Raw genomic sequence first — 22,937 nt, 5'->3', positions numbered from 1 at the left:
CAAAGGCTAGGAAAGGGGTAACTTGTGGGGGAAGAAAAGAGATGTAATGATGAGTATGATGTATAATGATGATGTGAGCGGTTGGGAAGGATGGTGGAGTGCTGAATATGTTTTGAGCCGAAAGGGCTGAGTATGGAATTATGATTGGTAGGCCGTAATGGCTGAGATGTATACTAATGTATGGCTATGATTATTGCATATATGCTGAATTGATGATTATTATGACTGTTACACTTCACCTATCTGAGATATGAGTTTCTCTGGGTGAAAGTAGTGGCTAGCCACCACGTGCTCCAGATGGAAACTCGATACTCTGCTGACCCTATGTCGCAAGTGTGGCCGGACACTGTGAAAGTTCCGGATGAGCTCGCCCCCGCGAATATACACCAGTGAGGGTGTTGGATATAAATTATGATTATGTTTGTGGATAACTAGGATAGGCATGCATCATATGCATTATATGTGATTTGTCTGAATTGCCTAATTGACTGCATCATTACTTGCTACTTGCTTAATTGTTCTATCTGCTTCCTACTTGTACATTTCCTTACCTGATATACTTGTGCTTGCATTTATTTCACTGTTGGCGGTTTTAGAGGTTTGCAGGATTTGGAAAGGGGATATATATATATATATATATATATATATATATATATATATATATATATATATATATATATATATAGTTAGACCGAAGATCCTTAAGTTAGTCGCCTATTTACTTTTGTCATGGTTTAGTTCTGTTTATACGCTTTGATCATAATTTAGAAGTTCTAGGATTGCCTTCGGCTTTCCCAGGACATTACATGTTAGATATTTGGGCACTGTTACTGATAAACCCCATTTTTAGGGTTTATCCTGTGCTTAATCTAGTGGATTTTATCCATTATTCTTACACTTATTCATACAATTCGCATGTTTTACGTTTTTCTTCCTGATTTTGTGCTATGATTGAAAACATGCTTCTTTGGCCTTATATTTGCTAATATTACTCCTCTCTTATTACCATTCGATGCCGTGATATGTGCGTTAAGTGATTTCAGGGATTACAGGGCAGGAATGGCTTGGAGGATGGAAAGGAAGCATGCAAAAGTGGAAGGAATACAAGAAATTGAAGGAACTGCAAAGCTGTCATCCCTGACCTCTTTGCACTCAAACGGTCATAACTTGAGCTAAAGAGGTCCAAATGAGGCGTTTCCAGTTGCGTTGGAAAGCTAACATCCGGGGCTTCGAAATGATATATAATTTGTCATAGTATCCATACATCTAGGCGACACGCATGCGTCATATCACGTGCACGCATCGCATTGACGGAAAACCAGCGTATTAAGATTCGCAACCAGCAATTTCTTGGCTATTTTTGACCCAGTTTTCGGTCCAGAAAATACAGATTAGAGGCTACAGAGTGGAGGAATCATCAAACACTTTTTCATTCACATAATTTTAGGTTTTAGATGCAGGTTTTAGAGGGAAAGACTCTCTCCTCTCTCTAGGATCTAGGATTCCTAGTTTTATGCTTTTGAGTTGTATATTACAGAGTTACTACCTCCATTGAAAACTTTATCATTCTAGTTTGTTTTCTGTTTCCTTACTCTTTTAATCCCTATTTACTTTGTTCAGAGTTACAATTGGATTATTTTCATGGATTGTTAATGCAAAGAGTACTTTTCCATTTAAATATATTATTTGTTTAATTGTTTCCAATTGAATTTTAAGTACCATGTTCCCTTTTTACTCCCTTTATATGGTGTAATGGCATTCATGTTAGTAGAGTAGACTCCCAACTTGACTTGGGTGTTGATTAATAGGAGACCCTTGAGTTGGAATACTCAAGAGCCTGGTGGTAATTGAAAGTTGTAGACTGGCCTTCTGATCACTAACGCTAGACCTTCCCAAGGGAGAGGACTAGGACTCGTGACAGACGTTGGTTCATGTACTTGACTTTCCCTTATTCGGTAAGGGTTAACTAAGTAATAACAACAATCTTTTAGCATTACTCTTGAGAGATTCCAACAAGGATAGAACTTCCAATTAATCTTCTCCTGGTCAAGGCATTTTTATTTGAATAGATTTTCTCCTCTTGGCTTTGGTTGAATAATTGGTGACACTTGAGTTGTCAAACTCCTTAGTTGATTGACAATTGAAGGTTGCTAATTGGTTTGGATTCCACTAAAGCTAGTCTTTTCTTAGGAGTTGACTAGGACTTGAGGAATCAAACTGATTCATACACTTGACTTTCCTTCGTAATTAGAGGGTTAACTAAGTGGTTGCAACCAACAATTCTCATCACTATTGAGGGCGATAATAAGAATAGAACTTCTAATTTTCATTCCTTGCCAAGAGCCTTTTATAATTATTAGTTAGTTTCCTTCACAATTCACTTTTCTTATCTCTTAATCCAAAACCCCAATTTACACAACTCATAACCAATAATAAGAATACCTCCCTGCAATTCCTTGAGAGACGACCCGAGGTTTAAATACTTCAGCTATCAATTTTATTAGGGGTTTGTTACTTGTGACAACCAAAACTTTTGCACGAAAGAATTTCTTATCGGTCTAGAAACTATACTTGCAACGAGAACTTATTTATAAAAATTCTAGACCGCGCGAGAATTCCGTTTGTCAGTTACCATGCTTTCAAAAAAAATGATTCAATTCTTTCAAAGGTAATTATTTCAAAAGCAATTCGCAAATAATCAAACCAAATTAGCGTTACACTCTTAATTTTTCCAGCAAGAGAAAAATCTATATAGAGTTATTAAAATATATTTAATTATTTATATAACGTTTAAAATATTATAAAAAAAATGAATGTGAAATTTCTAAAACGTGCAGTTAATGAATTATTATTGTAATATAGAATTGTAGATAATTATAGCAATTTTATAAGAAATGAATAATGAGTATGATTTGTTAGATGGACCCCAAGAGAAAAGCAAAATAATGTGCTTTGGAATTGCATATAGAGTAAGTCAACAAAGGTTGAAGTGGGAGAACATAGATTAGAGTTGGACGTTTTCCACTTGGCCACGACATTTGAGTGCTGAGGCGGCTCCTCCCTCAATAATAGAGTAAAGAAAAGAAGAGGAGAGAAGAGAAATAATGGAGACAGTGATGGAGGAAGTGGAGGAGTACAACTACCGAGAAGTGAGGCTTCCGTCTTTGATACCAGTTGTGGGGGAGCCTGAGCTGGAGAGGGAAACAGGGGAGCGAAGAAGAGGAAGGGACATACTCATAGCCATTGATCATGCTCCCAATAGCAAGCATGCTTTTGATTGGGCTCTCATCCACCTCTGCCGCCTCGCTGACACCATCCACCTCGTCCACGCCGTTTCTGGTTACTTTTTTATTACTCTCTTCCAGTCTTCCCATTATTCTCTTTTATAGTTACTTATTCCATCAATATGTTGCAGACGTAAAGAACGAGGTCGTCTACGACTTAACCCAGGGTCTCATGGAGAAGTTAGCAGTTGAGGCTTTTCAAGTCCTCATGGTTAGTTCTCACCATCTTCGAAACATCACTTGCCTTAATACTATGCAACATGAAACAAACATGTACGGCCACTTCAACTACTAACCATGATTCATCAAACAGATTATTTTCATTGTATTGTTTTGAATCCAACTTCCCTCTTGGAAAATAATATTATCATCTTATATCACATGTAATGTATGCACCATGCAATTCCAAACAACAATCATGCGGAGTCATTCAAGATGTGGGATTTTATTTTAACATCCTGAATTTTGGGCATTGACATTATTAGTTATAGCCTAGGTTCTCTTGTAATAAAACAAAGAATGATTTTCGTGCTCAGAGTCTTGTAGCTGCTGTTTCCTCATATCAACTCTACTCCATAATGTGTTGTTCTGCCAAAATAGTTGACACTTGGGTTACTTTCTTCAGAGTAAAATGGTTAATTACAGTGTGTAGCAGATGCTAATCCACAAATAACTTATAGAAAGAAGTTCTCAATATTGAACCAATCGGATTAATTCTCAGTCCAATTAAAGTAAATTAAACTGAATTAACAAGAAAAAAGGGGTAAATTTGGGGAAACTAGATAAGAAGCAGGTACTATGCTATTCTTGAGTCATAGAGGGTTTGTCATTCCTGCAAATTGACAAAAGCTTGACATCAAGACCAAAATGAGGATGAGAAAACAGAATTCCACAAATGGAAGTCTAGAAGAAAGTCATACCAGTCTTCCTTTTTATTTTCTTGTTTTCTTTTCCTTTCATAGTAGTGTATTAAAGCTTGGGCTTGGGCCTGGGCCAATTTCATAATCATAACACTCTGCTTTTCAGGGGGAAAGATACGGATATAGGAGCAGCAAGTAAATTTTTACACCTTGTAATGCGTATGTATAAACACTTAATGAATGAATTTGATCATTCTTCTCATGTTTCTTGTTCTAATACTTTGTTTCTGTTACACCTAGATTTTGCTAGGCATGAACTTCAAATGTACCGTGGACATTCCAATCCAATAGTACCTAGTTAATAATCCTTGTTATGTTGTATGCAGGTGAAGACAGTGGCTCGGATTGTGGAAGGTGATGCAGGGAAAGTAATTTGCAGGGAAGCAGAGAGGATCAAACCTGCGGCTGTAGTTCTGGGATCAAGAGGCAGAAGCTTAATTCAAAGGTTTGCCTCTCCATTCCCTCTGCAGTTATCCAATACTGTTCTGAATTTCTGATGCAAGAGTGTGTTTCTTCTTTGTTCAGTGTGCTACAGGGAAGTGTTGGAGAGTACTGCTTCCACCACTGCAAAGCAGCACCTGTTGTCATCGTTCCTGGAAAAGGTTTGCATTGTGCCTCTGTCATTCTTTTCAGGGTTGTATTCTCTTGTAACTGAGTATTAAAATCTTGAAGGAGTTTTATTTCCTTGATTGGCAGATGCTGGAGATGCATCAATATTGTAGTGGAGGTTTGTACGTATGTCAATTGGCCTTGTTAATATATCTAACAGTCATGTTTAGTGAAATGAAGATTGGTTCTGACTCATTTTCACCAAGAATAGAGATGTTTTCCTTGCATATGTTCACATGTTAACCACTAGCATGTTATTAATTCAATGGCTTAGTAACTCATTTTCTCATTGTGCTGTTTAGACTTTCTTTGATGTTACAAAGGATTTGGACAGCTTTATTTTTGGAATAGGTTTATTTGAGTTGCTGTTAGATTCTACTGGTATAAATATACTATTCATTTGTATTAATAGTTAAGGAAAAAATATAATAAAAAGAAAGTTCATCTGTGCAACATAATGGGCAGTGTTGTAGCTATAGGCAACTTGTTTTGTTGGACCACAAACAAATCAGCGATTGGTGTACTAGTTTTGTTTTGGAGCCCAATTTTGTATGGATTCAACTGAGTCAAAGATTGTGCTCAGTTGCCGTATATCAAGCCTTGGGATGCAAATTTGTGTAGTTGTCTTCACTTCACACCAGTTCTTTTACGGTATATAACACTTAATTCAAATGAAAAAAGTACGAATCAAGATTTCTAAATTTCCAAGAAGGGGACACAAACGTGGAAGCTAAGTTGATGTTTGAGATGAAAGCAAAGATAATTTAGTTAGTTGCAAGGGAATCTCTGTGGATTTGGTTAGCCTGCCATTATTAAATTGAAAGTTGGATGTGGTAAACGGCGCTCCATGTGAGTGAGAGTGAGAGCAGAGAAGAGAAGGTGTATGGTTGGGCCAATGAAAGGACAATCCAAGATGCATCTCTCACTATCCACAGCAACAAAGAGAATCAACAAAATCTTAGCCATGAATGAGACAGGTCCACCCCCCATATTGCCTCTGAAAGTGAGTATAACCCAGCCACCAGCACTTATCTCAAACCCTGATTAAACTTCCTTTCATGCATATTAACATGACGCATATACTACATATCAACTCGACAGTGGAATTGATATATATATTTTTGGATCGAACTGAATCATAACAATTCTCTAATAAGAGAGGGTACTTAGAAAGACAGAAAAATCATCGTGAATAAATTAAAGAGAGGGAAAAATGTCTGGCCATCGGTACGGGCCTATATCCATCACTCTCAATTAACACTCTTTCTTATTCTTGTCCCCTAACGCTTCCTCTGTGAAACTCTCTCTCTCTCTCTCTCTCACACAAAAGTCTCAACCACCTTCACTATTGTCTCTGCCTTCACACAGACATAACTAAACCGGTAAGGCTTTTTCACTTTTTAGTTTCACTCATTGCTTAGTATCTTTCCGGCTTTTAATTGTTTCCGCTTTACCATAAAGTCTTGGGAAGGAAAAATAGAAAAAGAAAAAAAAAAGGCAGTGAAAAGTTGTTATCAACGCGTTTATGTGACTTGGAATAGTTACCTGGTCCCATATGAGCCAGCTGGTCGATGGCGCACTTTAGTTTTTTCTCACTGGCTTTAATTGTAATGTAAACTTTCAAAATACATGTGGTTGGGTTAAAAACTTAAAAAAAAAGTATTAATATTAAGATTTTATTTATTTATACTATCGTAGCAGTATACAAACAATATATGTTATGTACTTGCAAAGAAAAAGAATCTTGATAATAGGCCCGTTTTAGTAATCTAATCCATCCAACAGTAATTGGAGGTCTACATCTCCATCTCCATCTTTAGATTGCTCGGTTCAAGTAGACCTGCAGAGAAATCAGCACACAGCAATATTAGAATTTATGTCAAGTAGCCCAGCATAAATATTCTTTATGTTTTATGCCCCATAACCTATGCTAGCATTTTCTAAAAGGTAAAAAGGAATGGGAAAGAAACATTGTTGTATAATTGCATGATAAAACAGATCCTTCTTTGAAAATTTGATTCATTCAGATAAAAAGGAGGCATCAAGCAAGATTTCTATGCTATTATCAATATTACCGGGGGCTATAAAGTCTCTGTCATCCATTAATATCCACTCTCTTCTGCCTTTACTTTCTGCTTTAAAGATATCAAGCTAAGGGGGGAAAAGTGATTTTGACATGACACAATTTGTTAGCTACCTGTGAATAGCTGAGAAGGAAAGGATGCTGCTCTTGCTTGATCAAAAGCCACACTGTAAAGGTTTTGAAAATCACCTTCCCATGTTGAGGAGGGCAGAGTTTGCTGCATTTTGCACATTAACTAAATATCAAATTCAGAAAAGCGCACCATAATTTCGTAGTTATCAAAGTTTATAATTTGATTACCTTAGGCACAACAGGGCCAAAGGGTAAAATGGGAGAGATAGAGAGGGGAACTTACAGTGAAACAAGACGAATCAAGAAAGGTTTCTGGCGCGGATACTGGGGCACTTATGGTCCTTCGGAGACTGATATCTTGAGGGTTTATCCCTGCATCTATTTGTTGTGATGAATTGAAGTGAAGATAAGAGGCAGGGTTAGCCATGTTTGGTGACATTTCTATGGCAGGAAAACTTGCAGCACATGCAGGAAACACCTATAAAATACAATAGAATTGGGTACATGTCAGCAACATATATTTATATATAGAAAGCAGCAATTGATTTGAGCTAAAAAAGATTGAGTACATATTGAGTACTTACCTCTCTGGTAAAGAGATCATCCATGTTGAAGTCAAGTCTTGGGTTCACAGCAGCTAATTTCATTGACAAGAACTGCATATCATAATATAGTATATAATGTAAGGATAATATCACATAGCATATGAAGAGAATGGACCTAACAGTATCACCGACTCTTACCTCAACTTGTCGTTGAAGGGACTGGACATAGTTGATGATTTCATCAAGCATTCCAGCTTTTCCAGTAATCTTGTTGCAACCGGGCACTAAATCCTGCAAGAACTTCATTCTCTCGCTGATTTTTTCCCTTCTAACCTGCAACAAGAGTGCTTGCTTTGAGTTTGCAGTGGCAAAATAAATCCAATTCCAACATTATTATTGTTTCTTGGGTAAATAGAACCCACTCTTTCAGCTAAGCTATGGCTATCAGTGGCTTGTCCCCGGCGTGCTCGGACATGAATGTAATCTGGCTTCTGATTCTGAACCTCAGAAACTTTTGAATTATCCTTGTTGGAATTATCTCCACAATCTTGTGTGCCTTTCTTGCCTACGGTTGCTGAGTCATTGGGAGCAGCCACTTTGACCCTCTTGTCCTTGTTATCATTATCTGAAGCAACAACCTGAATCAAAACCAACAACATCAACATATATAAAATAATGTGAGAGAAGGAAGACTTAGTGTGTATGCAAGCAAGTACCAACCTTGGTGTTGTGAAACTTGTCAGTTTTTCTCTTGTTATTGGGAGTAGTAGTCTCTTTCCCCTCTGCAAGAGAAGGCAGTGGACAGCTGGAAGTCCTTGAGATTGCGGAATTTAGATCAAAAGAAGCAGCAGAAGTTGTAGGAGGAGGAGGAGGAGGTAGCGGGAATCCAGAAGAAGGAGAAGAGGTGAATCCCATGAGAAAGTTGTTGTCGAGTTTGGGCCACGCTCCAGCAGCAAGGCAAGCAGGAGAGCTGCTCTGAACTTGAACAAGTGAGATTGAAGAAGATGAAGATGGGGAAGGTGAAGAAGAAGAAGAGTATCCTTGGTGATGATTGTTGTTGTGTTGCCACTTGATCGTTGCCCTTTGCCTTTCTAGCACTGTCATCTCGGAGCCCGAAGCGTTACTGTTGAGACAGTGCAACATCTTCTTTCTTAAGCTTCTTAGTGCCGTGTAAGAGAGATGATGAATGAAGCTTCACAACACAATAAATAGAGTTGTGGGCTGTATGTGTATTTATATTAAAACTAATCTAGGAAGGAAATCATTGTTCCTTATTTCATAACTATTTCTTATAACTAATGAGTGGGGTGTGAAAGAAAGAGATGCATACATCAAAATGAACGAGCCTGTGGGCGCTGGGCCCTCACCGACATGACTCTCACGTGGCCCTCCCCCGTCACTTTGACTCCGTAATACTCCCTAAGACCCTAACCCTCAACGTAACTAAAGCATCTTCATGTCAACCCCGTACAACGCTTTCATTTTGGGTCCAAATTAAGAATGATGAAAATTTTTTGATTATGATAACATCGTCATTAGCAATAGTAATCATGCAGGGGAATGCTTTTGTTGGGTATGGTTTTCCGGGCCCCCTGAATAATGGCTGCAACTCGGTCCAACTTACGTCTACACCCACGTGGTTGTTTCACGTGGCAAATCCTGGATCCTTCGATCTGACATGTCACCAGATGCTGTGTCCCTTATTGGAATTGTTGTCAACTGTGATCCATTTCCACCTTGCCTGGGAAGTTGTGATTTGTTACACAACTCTGAATTTCCCACTGGGGAAGCTTCAAACTTCACAACGACACGTGTCGCGTCGATTACACGCATCCAATATATTGGCAGTAGCATCCACGCGCCTTCATATCCAGCATAGTACACTCACTACACACAACACACCCCAGTAGGCCAGTAGTACCATCATGATTAATTAGCACCTCATTATTTGAACCCCTTCTAAAAATGGCTACCCCTTTATATCTAGTGATCTCTGTGTCTTTATTTTTGTAGTAGTTACTAGTCCGCGCTTCTCTCGTTAAATACAAGGTGGATGCCATTTATACTCTCACTCGTAAATATAGTTTGGTCTAAAATGAATAATAACTTACTTAAGAGGATTAACCTCATTTATTTTTATCTGGCTTCATAGAAGTCAAACACGATAATAACAGTACAGCTTTATTTATTTAAATAAGTAATTAATTTTTAAGATATCTCTCACTTATTTAAAAGAAATATCTCAATAATTTTAAAAAAAAAAAAATGATCATCCATAATTAGAGGTAAAACTACTCTAAAAAGTAGTTATCTATTCTACTATAAATACATTAACACCCTTAGATATATTTAGAACCCAATCTATTAAAAACTTACTTAAATCCTTGGTAACTTAATCATCGAAGTCCCTTACAGGTACCACTCCTCACCTCTTGTTAGGATTTGGTTGAATTAGTCCCACATTGCTTAGGATAGCAAATGGAGTGGGTGGCCTAGGCTATAAATATGAGGCTAAGTTCTCCATTTGTTTTTGCACCAGTCAGAAACACTTTAAGCTTGTATCTGATTTTTCTTTTCCTCTGTACTCTTTGATTAGAGAGTGTTGTGAGGTGTAGTTAGATATTTGCTTTGAGAGAGTGTGAGTATACTGGGGTGCCGGTGTTAGAGAGAAAGAAGTCTATGTGTTGTAACAATTTTCACATAGTGATATTCTCTGGTTGTCATTTGACAACGGCCGTGGTTTTTTCTCCGGTAATTGGAGTTTCCACGTTAAATTCTTGTGTTGTGATTGTGTCTATTTTATTTCTCTGTCAAAGGTGTTTTCTCAAGGGAGAATGGTGTCTTATTCCCAACACCTCCTCACGAAAAATTTGACCTCTCAACTTCATCATGTTGTATACTACTTTTGGTAAATGTGCGAAGTCCAAAACTTTGAGTATAGACTATATTGTGGACGACGTGGCCCGGGGCAGAACTAGAAATTTTTTTGGGAGGGGCGAACATCAAAAATATAAGTTAAGAAGAGAGAATAATTAATAATTAAAAGAGAGTCAAACTAAAAAATTGGAAGCTTGGGAGGGGCCACTGCTCCCTTTTCCATGAACGTGGCTCCGCCACTGGACGTGGCATCAGCGTATAATGCATTGATAGGTCAGACAACTTTGAACCAACTAGCTGCGGTCGTTTCCACTCCAAAATTTTCGACCTCGGAGAAAATCACTATCATAAGGGGAGATCAGAGGTTGGCACGAAAATGTTATAATGAAAACTTGAATCTACGGAAAAGTATTAAGGAAAAAGATGTCAACACCATTGAGTTAGGTGGTGTCTGAACTCGAGAAGAACTACAACCTCAACCTAGTGGAAAGATCGAAGAGGTTCAAATCAGAGATCAGGCAAAAAAAACGACAAGCATAGGAGTTAACCTGAATAAGGAATTGAAGGCAGATATCGTTAAGCTCTTATAATGAAACATTTATCTCTTCGCTTGGAAAGTCTCAGATATGCCTGATGATTGGATTTTTGTGCGGTTTAGAATTCACAAATGAATTCTCGTTGCAAGTATAGTTTCTAAACCAACAATAGTCCTTTCATACAAAAATTTGGTTGTCACAAGTAACAAACCCCTAAATTTATAAACCGAAGTATTGAACCTCGGGTCGTTCTCCCTAGGAATTACAATAGAGTGTTCTTGTTATTGGTTATGGGTCGTATATTGGGATTTTTGAGATAGGAGACAAGAAATGTAAAATGCAATGAAAATAAACTAACAACTAACAAAACTCTTGGCAAGGTATGAGAACTAGAAGTCCTATCCTAGTTGTCCTCCTCAATTATGATGAAAATTGTCCATTGCTACCACTTAGTTAACCTCTAACCATGGAGGAAAGTTAAGTGGATGAATTAACTTGATTCCACAAGTCCTAGCCAACTCCCAAGAAAAAGACTAGCTTTAGTGGTATCCAAATCAATTAGCAACTTCTAATTATCAATCAATAAAGAAATTAGATAACTCAAGCGTCACTAATTACTCTACATTTATTCAATGAAATCTAACTAAATGCAACCTAAATTATGTGCAACTATCTACATGAATGCAATTGCTTGGTCAAAACAAATCAATTCCCAAGAAGCATATATGCACAAGGGCTAAGGACTAGCAAGTCTAATCCACAATTGAATTGAGTTATTAAATATTTTTACAAACTTGCATGAAAAGAGATGGCCATAGGTGAAAACATGTAATTTGAGCATCAAACCCTCACCGGATGTGTTTGCACTCTATTCGCTCAAGTGTTTAGGGTTAATTCACTCAATTCTCCCCTAATCATGCTTTCCAAGATTTGTTTTTCTTCTAACAATCAACATTTATTTCATGCATGCATACAACTATCATGAGGTCTTTCTCTTAGGTTGTAATGGGGCTAGGGTCAAGGTAGGATGCATATTTGGTTAAGTGAGCTTGAAATTTGAATCTTTGATAAGCTTAGACTCCCCACCTAACCTATGACATCCTATACACTTCAAAACTAACCTAACTACCCATTTTTCTCACTTTTTCACATACTCATGTATTTTCTTTTCATTTTACAACACTAATGCATTGACCCTTATTGAGCTTTGCTTGGGGCATTTTGTCCCCTTTTTATTTCTTTCTTTTTATTTGTTTCTTTCTTTTTCTATATTTTTTTTCTTCTCTTTTCCATGCTCTTCTTTTTGTTTCTTTTTCTTTTCTTTATTTTTTTTCTTTCTTTCTTTCATATACAAGAACGTCAATGCATAAGGTCTATACATTTTAATTAACACATGAGCATTGGTGCGATAATTTACAACCACACTTACTTACCGGCAAGTACACCGGGTCGTACCAAGTAATACCTTACGTGAGTAAGGGTCGATCCCACGAGGATTGATGGATTAAGCAACAATAGCGTTTGATAGGATTCGTTAGACACACAGAAAATAGTGTTGGGAGTTCAAAGACATTAAACAATAGCAAAAATATTAAAGAAGGGCAAGTAATTAAGATGGGAATAATATATGGAGAAGATAGTTAAGGTTTCAGAGTTATCTATTTTTCCGGATTTACTTTTCTTACTAACTAATTTAATTATGGAGGATTTAATTCATGGCAAACTATTTGTGACTAGACCCTAATTCCTTAGACCTTCCTAGTTTCCTCTAAAATTCATCAACTGCCAATTCCTTGGTCAATTAATTCCAATTAGAGGGTGATAATCAATTTCTAGTTTATATGCCACATAAACTCTAATTATCCAAGAGATAAAAGGATTATATGTCACGTATCCTATTAAATTCAGATAATTAAAATTTAGGAGAAATAGTTTTCAAGCTGTTGTTCAGGTAAAGAGCTTTTCCAAGTTTTACAAGAACTCAAATAGAAAGAGGGTCATACTTCCGTTCCACCCAAATTCATAAAATAAAGAGCGAAAATAATTCTTATATTATAAATCCATACATAAATTAAAATAGTAAAAGCAATAAAATTAATCCATAGAAATAGACAGAGCTCCTAACCTTAACAGTGGAGGTTTAGTTGCTATTGGAAAAGAGAAAATAAGGATTCAGGTAAAAATGTACAGAGTTCCAATCTGATGGCATCAGATCCCTTTTTATAACTAATCCTAATAAATTTAAAATCTAATATTTAAAATTAAACTTAAAATAATATCTTTTCCTAATTTAAGATTTGAATTTAAATTTGAATTAATTAACAGATCTTCAGTTGATGGGTGGGGACCACTTGTTCTGTCCATTCTGCAGCTTCTAATCTGTGTTTTCTGGGCTGAAAATTGAGTTAAAACAGCCTAGAAATCGCCCCCAGCGTTTTTCTGCATTTTCTGCACGTGGCTCATGTGACGCGTCCGCGTCGTCCACGCGTTCGCGTCATTTGTGCAGATTCCAGTCCACGCGATCGCGTCAGGCACGCAATCGCATCATTGCGATTTTCTCCATTCCGCGCGGTCGCGTGAGCCATGCGTCCGCGTCGGTATTCACTGGTCATCTCCTTGGCTTCTTCTCTTTCTCTGCAGAAACTTCATCAAATCCATCCGAATGCTACCTAAATTAAATAAAATTGCACAAAACTCAAAATAGCATCCATAGTGGCTAAAATATAATTAATTCTTAATTAAACTCAACAAATTAGATGCAAATTCACTAGGAAAAGATAAACAAGATGCTCACACATCAAGCATGTACCCAATTTCCAATAATTTTAATAAAAATACAAAACTACCCTTTTATTCCCCTAATGTCCCAAGGTTCCCACACTTGAATGATGCACACACTCTAGCCTAAACTAATCAAAGATCCAAATAAGGATATTTATTATTTTTTCGCTTTAAGGCTTGTAATGTGCTAAATTAAAGAACAAGTGGGTTAATCATAGGCTCAAATTGGCTAACAATGGAAGTAAAAAGGTAAGGCTATTTGGGTAAGTGAGCTAAATGAAACGATGGCCTCAATCATATAAATGCATGAATACACAAAATAATGGACATAAAAAATCAAACAAATCAAAGATGACAATCATAGGAAGAGAATAATGCACACAAGAAGGAAAATAAGTGGTTGTAAGATGTAACCACACCATTAGGCTCAAAACTCACAAGCTTGTATTCTTAGCTCAAATATCATGTTCCACAATATATATATGATTCAAGCAAGTTTTATGAAAAGTTTTCACTCAAATCAATTGAGGTGCTCTATAGAAAATTTTCTCGAAAAATTTCATTATTTTGACTAAGCTTATTGTGTATATATATGCAAAAATAAGAAAATGAAAGTGAAAATCCTAAAAACCTAAAATGAAATGCAAAATCGTTGAGATTAGAAACTTGTCACCCAAAATTGCCGACCGGTCGGGCGACCTCCCCACACTTAAAAGTTTGCACCGTCCTCGATGCACTCAAAGATGAGCAAGGGGGTGTGGTGACTTTCCGGATTGCTACCTTCAGCTGGTAGATCAACCGTTTGCTGCGTGTTCTTTCTTCCGCTTCCATTTTTGCTTGTGGTGCATTAATCATGAAAAACAAAAATATAACACCATAAGATGAAAAAACAAAAGCAAGGAAGCATACATTGTTGGAATGAGGTACTAATCGCTAGAATTGAGTGAGTGAATTAGTGTGACATTAATGACAAATAAGTGTGTGAATTCTAAATTACGCGGTTTAGAACACACACTAGCATAAAAAGCTATGTCACAAAAGAAGCATGCACTTCACTTATTCTAGTGTGCTTTAGATGCTGTAAGTGAACTTGTAAGGTAAAACAAGCATTAAAGAAGCATGAAGGCATTCAAGCTATAAGCATATGGATGCATATGATCATGAAGTACAATGCATTAAGATAAATGCTCAACACCCAATCTCAAGAGATTGCCTAATCAAAGAATAGGGTTCAAATATGCAATTCAAAAGGATTTAAAAGCTTGAAGGCAATGTCATGTACTTAGTATTCACAAGAGGTAAGCATGAAGAACTTAAAACCAAGTAGCAAAATATAACCTCAATCATAGAATCCAACAAAGATTATAAACATAATGATGTTAAGATAACATCCCTTTTTAATACTCAGCAGTAATTAATGGTAAACAAGAATAACAATCCAACACTTACAATGAAAAAGAGAAAAATAAATGAAAATTAAACTAATTAACTAATCAAATAACTAACTAATTAATTAACCAACTAACTAACTAATTAACTAACTAAAATAAATGGCTATCAATGGTGTTTGGGAGTGTTGGATGAAGGGTAGGAGAAGGGAAGAAGAAAGGAGAAAGAAAGAAATGGAAAGAGGAGAAGAAAAGAGATGTTTTGAAGGAAGGACATCGGCGCGCATGCGCACATGGCGCGCGCGCACGGATGGTGGTGCAATGGACACGACGCGTACGCGTACATGGCGCGTGTGCGCGGATGGCTTATTTCGAGAGTGGCGCGTACGCGTCATGTGCGCGTACGCATGAGTTGGTTTGTGCGAAAGGCACAGTGCTAGCGCAGCTTAGGCACAACTCTCGGGTCAATGTATGGAGGAATGAAATTTTGCAATCCATGCGTACGCGTACATGGCGTGTGCACGTGGTTGGTCGAAAATGCTTGATGCACGCGTACGCGCACGGTGCGCATACGCGTGGATGGTGCTCTGTTTTTCAAAAAAAATTTCTATGTTTTTGCACCAATCCAAGCATTTCAAACCTCCAAACAACTACCAAAACACCATAAAACCTTATTTAACATACTAAACTACCAAATAAACTCAACAAACCAATAAAGCATGAAATTAAACTAATTCTACCAATATGTACAAAAAGAGAAAATGAAAAGAAGTTACCATGGTGGGGTGTCTCCCACCTAGCACTTTTGTTTATTGTCCTTAAGTTGGACTTATGGGGAGCTCCTCTCAAGGTGGCATGTGCTTGAATTCATCTTGGAACTCCCACCAATGCTTGGTTTTCTAATAAGCTCTGTTCTTCAAAGATGATAACTCCAAGTCTTGATGGAGTTCTTCACAAACCATGAGCTCCCAAAATTGATTCTCCTTGTGCGATCCAGGATCCCACACTTTGTTTTGACACCCATCTTCAAATTGATCATCATGATTTCAATTGGGTGGCATGACCTTAGAATTCTCAAAGAAGCCTCCAAACAACTTCCTAGACCCTTGCAATTGGGTTCTACACCAACCATTGCTATTCAACTTCGAACATACAACCATCATGAGCTTAGAATGATATTTCCAACCACTAACCATCTCCCTTTTGCTCTTAAAGCCACAAATATATCTAAGTTGACCATCCGTTTCAAACAAACCATATTCAAGGAGAATAATAAAGCTTGAGTATAAGGAATTTACCCACTTGAATGAAAGAATGGATGGTGGTGGCTTGGGGAGAGGTATCTCCAATGTCCTTGCAAGCTCTACTCCCTTATGCTCTTCCTTGTCAATCTCCACCTCTTCATATACTTCTTCAACTTCAATCCTTTGTTCATCAATTTCATCTAACTCTTCTCCATCACTCAAATCATAAATGGGAGGTCGAGAGAAATCTACCTCCACATTGGTTTCTATCTCATTGGGAGAAGGTTCTTCAAATTCAAAGGATTCACCACCAAGAAGATTTGATGCATGGTCTTCATCTCCAAGGGAACTCAATTTTTGCTCCATTTCTTCTAAGTCTTTATATGGAATATGCCTCGGAGGTTGTGCACATTCCTCCTCAACATCAAATTCACTCTTCTTGGAGAGGTTCTCTTCAATTCTAGGTTTCCAAGGAGGTTCCGCATCTTTGGTGTGCGAAATCGTGATCATTCCATTCCTTGGTAACGGCACTAAAAACTCAATACGCACGTTCATGATCTTATATCTGTTTCACAACTTCGTGCAACTAACCAGCAAGTACACTGGGTCATCCAAGTAATAAACCTTACGTGAGTAAGGGTCGATCCCACGGAGATTGTCGGCTTGAAGCAAGCTATGGTCACCTTGTAAATCTCAGTCAGGCGGATTAAATTGTATTAAGAAATTATAGTGGATGAAAATAAATAAAATATAAAATAGGATAGTGGTACTTATGTAATTCATTGGTGAGAATTTCAGATAAGCGTATAGAGATGCTTTCGTTCCTCTGATCTTTGCTTTCCTGCTGTCTTCATCCAATCAATCCTACTCCTTTCCATGGCAAGCTGTATATTGGACATCACCATTGTCAGTGGCTACATCCCGTCCTCTCTGTGAAAATGGTCCCATGCGCTGTCACTACATGGCTAATCATCTGGAGGTTCTCGATCATACTGGAATAGGATTCACCATCCTTTTGCATCTGTCACTACGCCCAGCACTCGCGAGTTTTAAGCTCGTCACAGCCATCCCTTCCCAGATCCTACTCGGAATACCACAGACAAGGTTTTGACTTTCCGGATCTCAGGAATGGCCATCCATGGGTTCTAACTTATACCACGAAGACACTAATAACTTGGACTCGGTCCCCTGTATTAGATATTCAAGAGATATCCATTCAATCTAAGGTAGAACGGAAGTGGTTGTCAGGCACGCGTTCATAAGTTGCGAATGATGATGACTGTCACGATCATCACATCCATCATATTGAAGTACGAATGAATATCTTAGAAGTGGAATAAGTTGAATTGAATAGAAAAATAGTAGTACTTTGCATTAATCTTTGAGGAACAGCAGAGCTCCACACTTAATCTATGATGTGTAGAAATTCTACCGTTGAAAAATACATAAGTGAAAGGTTTAGGCATGGCCGAATGGACAGCCCTCACAAAATTCTAAGATAGCATAAAGCTAATCAAAGAGAATGTAAATACAATAGTAAAAAGTCCTATTTATACTAAACTAGTTACTAGGGTTTACAGAAATAAGTAAATGATGCAGAAATCTACTTCCGGGGTCCACTTGGTGTGTGCTTGGGCTGAGCATGAAGCTTTCACGTGGAGAGGTCATTCTTGGAGTTGAACGCCAGTTTGTAACGTGTTTCTGGCATTGAACTCCACTTTGCAACTTGTTTCTGGCGCTGAACGCCAGACTGCAACATGGAACTGGCGTTCAACTCCAGTTTGCGTCATCTAAACTCGGGCAAAGTATGGACTATTATATATTTCTGAAAAGCCCTAGATGTCTACTTTCCAACACAATTAGAAGCGCGCCATTTGGAGTTCTGTAGCTCCAGAAAATTTACTTTGAGTGCAGGGAGGTCAGAATCAAACAGCATCTGCAGTCCTTCTTCAACCTCTGAATCTGATTTTTGCTCAGGTCCCTCAATTTCAGCCAGAAAATACCTGAAATCACAGAAAAACACAAAAACTCATAGTAAAGTCCAAAAATGTGATTTTTAATTAAAAACTAATAAAAATATACTAAAAACTAACTAAATCATACTGAAAACTATGTAAAAACAATGCCAAAAAACGTATAAATTATCCGCTCATCACAACACCAAACTTAAATTGTTGCTTGTCCCCAAGCAACTGAAAATCACATAGGATAAAAAGAAGAGAATATACTATAAATTCCAAAATATCAATGAAACATAGCTCCAATTAGATGAGCGGGACTTGTAGCTTTTTGCCTCTTGAATAGTTTTGGCATCTCGCTTTATTCATTGAAGTTCAGAATGATTGGCATCTATAGGAACTTAGAATTCAGATAGTGTTATTGATTCTCCTAGTTCAATATGTTGATTCTTGAACACAGCTACTTTATGAGTCTTGGCCGTGGCCCTAAGCACTTTGTTTTCTAGTATTACCACCGGATATATAAATGCCACAGACACATAACTGGGTGAACCTTTTCAGATTGTGACTCAGCTTTGCTAAAGTCCCCAATTAGAGGTGTCCAGTGTTCTTAAGCACACTCTTTTTTTTTTGCTTTGGATCTTGACTTTAACTGCTCAGTCTCAAGTTTTCACTTGACACCTTCACGCCACAAGCACATGGTTAGGGATAGCTTGGTTTAGCCGCTTAGGCCAGGATTTTATTCCTTTAGGCCCTCCTATCCACTGATGCTCAAAGCCTTGGATCCCTTTTTTATTTACCCTTGCCTTTTGGTTTTAAGGGTTATTGGCTTTTTGCTCTTGCCTTTTGGTTTTAAGAGCTTTTGGCTTTTTCTGCTTGCTTTTTCTTTTTTCCATTTTTTTCTTTTTTTTTTCGCTATTTTTTCACATTTTTTTCTGCAAGCTTTTGTATTCACTACTTTTTCTTGCTTCAAGAATCATTTTTATGATTTTTCAGATTATCAAATAACATGTCTCCTTTTTCCTTATCCTTCAAGGGCCAACATATTTAACATTCATAAACATCAACTTCAAAAGACATATGCACTGTTCAAGCATTCATTCAGAAAACAAGAAGTATTGTCACCATATCAAAATAATTAAACTAGTTTCAAGGATGAATTTGAAACCATGTACTTCTTGTTCTTTTGTTTTTAAAATATTTTTCATTTAAGAGAGGTGATGGATTCATATTCACTACTTTAAGGCATAGACACTTAGACACTAATGATCATGTAATAAAGACACAAACATAGATAAACATTTAACATAAGAAAACGAAAAACAGAAAATTTAAGAACAAGGAATGAGTCCACCTTAGTGATGGTGGCGTTTCCTTCTTGAGGAACCAATGATGTCCTTGAGCTCTTCTATGTCTCTTCCTTGTCTTTGTTGCTCCTCCCTCATTGCTCTTGATGTTCCACCTTTAGTTGCTCCCAATAATTGTGTGGAGGAAAATGTATCCCCTGAGGTATCTCAGGGATCTCTTGATTTACAGTCAAATGTTCTACCACTGAGCTATAGACCCTTGAGATGAATCTATCCATCTCCTATGACTTGGAAGTGGAAGCTTTTGTCTTCCATTTCCTCTTTCTAGAGGTTTCTCTGGCCTTAGGTGCCATCAATGGTTATGGAAAAACAAAAAATAATGCTTTTTCCACACCAAACTTAGAATATTTGCTCGTCCTCGAGCAAAAGAAGAAAGAAAGGATGAGAAGAAGGAGAGATGGAGGTGTGTTGATGGTTTTGGAGGGGAATTGGAGGTGATTGGTGAAGGGTTCTTGGGAAAGGGTAATATAGGATTATGAGGAGGTAAGGTGAGTGGAGGTATGTGGGGATCCTGTGGGGTTCACAGATACTGAGATGATCCTGTGGGGTCTACAGATCCTGAGGTGTCAAGGATTTACATGCCTGCACCAATTAGGCATGTAAAACGCCTTTGCATGCAATTCTGGTGTTTAAACGCTGAATTGATGCTTGTTCTGGACGTTCAACGCCCAGATGCAGCATGTTTCTGGTGTTGAACGCTAGTTCTATGCTTGTTTCTGGTGTTCAGCGCCAGCTCCATGCTCTGTTCTGGCGTTGAACGCCAGCCAGATGCTCCTTACTGGCGTTTAAACGCCAGTAAGTCCTTCCTCCAGGGTGTAATTTTTCTTCTGCTATTTTTTATTCTGTTTTTAATTTTTGTATTTATTTTGTGACTCCACATGATCATGAACCTAATAAAACATGAAAGAACAATAAAAATAAAAATAAAATTAGATAAATAAAAATTGGGTTGCCTCCCAACAAGCGCTTCTTTAATGTCAATATCTTGACAGTGAGCTCTCATGGAGCCACACAGGTGATCAGGTCAATTTTATAGACTCCCAACACCAAACTTAGAGTTTGGATATGGGAGTTCAACACCAAACTTAGAGTTTGGCTGAGGCCTCCCAACACCAAACTTAGAGTTTGACTGTGGGGGTTTTGGTTGACTCTGCAGTGAGAGAAGCTTTTCATGCTTCCTCTCCATGGTTATAGAAGGAGATCCTTGAGTTTTAAACACAAGGTTATCCTCATTTAGTTGAAGGATCAATTCTCCTCTGTCCACATCCATCACAGCTCTTGCTGTGACTAGGAAGGGTCTTCCAAGGATGATGGATTCATCCTCCTTTCCAGTATCCAGGATTATGAAATCAGCAGGGATGTAAAGGTCTTCAACCTTTACTAACATGTCCTCAACTAGTCCATAAGCCTGCTTTCTTGAGTTGTCTGCCATCTCTAGTGAGATTCTGGCAACTTGTACCTCAAAGATTCCCAGTTTCTCCATTACAGAGAGGGGAATGAGGTTTATCCCTGACCCAAGGTCACATAGAGCCTTCTCAAAGGTCATGGTGCCTATGGTACAAGGTATTAAGAACTTTCCAGGATCCTGTTTCTTCTGAGGCAATGTCAGTTAATCCAGATCACTTAGTTCATTGGTGAGCAAGGGAGGTTCTTCTTCCCAAGTCTCATTACCAAATAATTTGGCATTCAGCTTCATGATTGCACCAAGGTACTTGGCAACTTACTCTTCAGTAACATCTTCATTCTCTTCAGAGGAAGAATACTCATCAGAGCTCATGAATGGCATAAGGAGGTTTAATGGAATCTCTATGGTCTCCATATGAGCCTCAGAGTCCTTTGGTTCCTCAGAGAGAAACTCCTTATTGATCTCTGGACGTCCCAGGAGGTCTTCCTCACTGGGGTTCACGTCCTCTCCCTCCCTTGTAGGTTCGGCCATGATGATCAATTCAATAGCCTTGCACTCTCCTTTTGGATTTTCTTCTGTATACTTGAGAGAGTACTAGGAGGGATTTCAGTGACCCTTTTACTCAGCTGGCCCACTTGTGCTTCCAAATTTCTAATGGAGGACCTTGTTTTATTCATAAAACTTAGAGTGGCTTTAGATAGATCAGAGACTATATTTGTCAAGCTAGATGGATTCTGCTCAGAACTCTCTATCTTTTGCTGAGTGGATGATGGGAAAGGCTTGCTATTGCTAAACCTGTTTCTTCCACCATTGTTAAAGCCTTGTTGAGGCTTTTGTTGATCCTTCCATGAGAGATTTGGGTGATTTCTCCATGAGAGATTATAGGTGTTTCCATAGGGTTTACCCATGTAATTCACCTCTGCTATTGCAGGGTTCTCAGGATCATAAGCTTCTTCCTCAGAAGATGCCTCTTAAGTACTGTTGGATACAGCTTGCATTCCATTCAGACTCTGAGAAATCATATTGACTTGCTGAGTCAATATTTTGTTCTGAGCTAATATGGCATTCAGAGTATCAATTTCAAGAACTCCCTCCTTCTGAGCTGTCCCATTACTCACAGGATTCCTCTCAGAAGTGTACATGAACTAGTTATTAGCAACCATGTCAATGAGTTCTTGAGCTTCTGCAGGCGTTTTCTTTAGGTGAATGGATCCACCTGTAGAAGTATCCAATGACATCTTAGCTAATTCAGACAGACCATCATAGAATATATCCAGGATGGTCCATTCTGAAAGCATGTCAGAAGGACACTTTTTGGTCAGTTGCTTATATCTCTCCCAAGCTTCATAGACGAATTCACCTTCTTTCTGTCTAAAGGTTTGAACATCCACTCTAAGCTTACTCAGCTTTTGAGGAGGAAAGAACTTGGCTAAGAAAGTCGTGACCAGCTTATCCCAAGAGTTCAGGCTATCTTTGGGTTGAGAGTCCAACCACACTCTAGCTCTGTCTCTTACAGCAAACGGGAAAAGCATAAGCCTGTAGACCTCGGGATCAACCCCATTGGTCTTAATAGTATCACAGATCTGCAAGAATTCAGTTAAGAACTGAAAAGGATCTTCAGATAGAAGTCCATGAAACTTGCAGTTCTGCTGCATCAGAGAAACTAATTGAAGTTTCAGCTCAAAATTGTTTGCTCCAATAGCAGGAATGGAGATTATTCTTCCATGTAAATTGGAATTAGATGCAGTAAAGTCACCAAGCATCCTCCTTGCATTATTATTATTTTCGGCTGCCATCTCCTCTTCTTGTTCGAAAATTCCTGTAAGGTTGTCTCTGGATTGTTGTATTTTAACTTCTCTTGGTTTCCT

At 38.0% G+C, this 22,937-nt stretch overlaps 2 protein-coding genes and 1 non-coding gene across 5 annotated transcripts; 2 read left to right on the top strand and 1 right to left on the bottom strand.

Moving 5' to 3' along the window:
- The first annotated feature begins 2,853 nt into the window (after positions 1 to 2,853).
- LOC112764492 (universal stress protein PHOS32) lies at positions 2,854 to 5,266 on the top strand. Of its 2 annotated transcripts, XR_003183216.2 has the most exons (6): positions 2,895 to 3,339; positions 3,416 to 3,557; positions 4,311 to 4,363; positions 4,531 to 4,649; positions 4,730 to 4,806; positions 4,901 to 5,266. XR_003183216.2 is itself a non-coding variant. In XM_025810131.2 (5 exons), exons 1-5 carry the CDS (start codon positions 3,105 to 3,107, stop codon positions 4,924 to 4,926), a joined length of 537 nt encoding a protein of 178 aa, XP_025665916.1. In that variant the 5' UTR covers positions 2,854 to 3,104; the 3' UTR covers positions 4,927 to 5,266. The 2 variants fall into 2 exon arrangements, 1 of the variants encoding a protein (XP_025665916.1); XM_025810131.2 differs by lacking the exon at positions 4,311 to 4,363 and having other exon boundaries at positions 2,854 to 3,339; positions 3,416 to 3,495.
- Positions 5,267 to 6,461: 1,195 nt separating this feature from the next.
- On the bottom strand, positions 6,462 to 9,033 carry LOC112764491 (basic helix-loop-helix protein 79). Of its 2 annotated transcripts, none has more exons than XR_003183215.3 (7): positions 8,234 to 8,818; positions 7,936 to 8,151; positions 7,712 to 7,846; positions 7,553 to 7,624; positions 7,252 to 7,446; positions 6,889 to 7,113; positions 6,462 to 6,653 (listed from the first exon to the last, which is right to left on the bottom strand). XR_003183215.3 is itself a non-coding variant. In XM_025810129.3 (7 exons), the coding sequence occupies exons 1-7, from the start codon at positions 8,654 to 8,656 to the stop codon at positions 6,610 to 6,612; spliced, it is 1,188 nt and encodes a 395-aa protein (XP_025665914.1). In that variant the 5' UTR covers positions 8,657 to 9,033; the 3' UTR covers positions 6,462 to 6,609. The 2 variants fall into 2 exon arrangements, 1 of the variants encoding a protein (XP_025665914.1); XM_025810129.3 differs by having other exon boundaries at positions 7,011 to 7,113; positions 8,234 to 9,033.
- A 13,328-nt stretch (positions 9,034 to 22,361) lies between these two features.
- LOC112767710 (small nucleolar RNA R71) lies at positions 22,362 to 22,469 on the top strand. The gene has a single exon (XR_003185151.1). It is a non-coding gene; the product is annotated as a small nucleolar RNA R71 (small nucleolar RNA).
- The last annotated feature ends 468 nt before the right edge of the window (positions 22,470 to 22,937 follow it).

This window comes from Arachis hypogaea, chromosome 17 (assembly GCF_003086295.3).
Source record: "Arachis hypogaea cultivar Tifrunner chromosome 17, arahy.Tifrunner.gnm2.J5K5, whole genome shotgun sequence".
NCBI classification, from domain to species: Eukaryota; Viridiplantae; Streptophyta; class Magnoliopsida; order Fabales; family Fabaceae; genus Arachis; species Arachis hypogaea.
The sequence above is the reverse complement of the archived record's forward strand: the minus strand, read 5'-3'. Positions and strand labels throughout refer to the sequence as shown.

Coding starts and splice junctions, on each gene's coding strand:
- LOC112764492 (XM_025810131.2), top strand. CDS start 3,105: ATGGAGACAGTGATGGAGGAAGTGGAGGAGTACAACTACCGAGAAGTG. Junction 3,340..3,415: donor CCTCGTCCACGCCGTTTCTG/GTTACTTTTTTA, acceptor AATATGTTGCAG/ACGTAAAGAACGAGGTCGTC. Junction 4,807..4,900: donor TGTCATCGTTCCTGGAAAAG/GTTTGCATTGTG, acceptor CTTGATTGGCAG/ATGCTGGAGATGCATCAATA.
- LOC112764491 (XM_025810129.3), bottom strand. CDS start 8,656: ATGTTGCACTGTCTCAACAGTAACGCTTCGGGCTCCGAGATGACAGTG. Junction 8,152..8,233: donor ACAAGTTTCACAACACCAAG/GTTGGTACTTGC, acceptor GTTTTGATTCAG/GTTGTTGCTTCAGATAATGA. Junction 6,654..7,010: donor TCCTTCTCAGCTATTCACAG/GTAGCTAACAAA, acceptor ATTTCTCTGCAG/GTCTACTTGAACCGAGCAAT.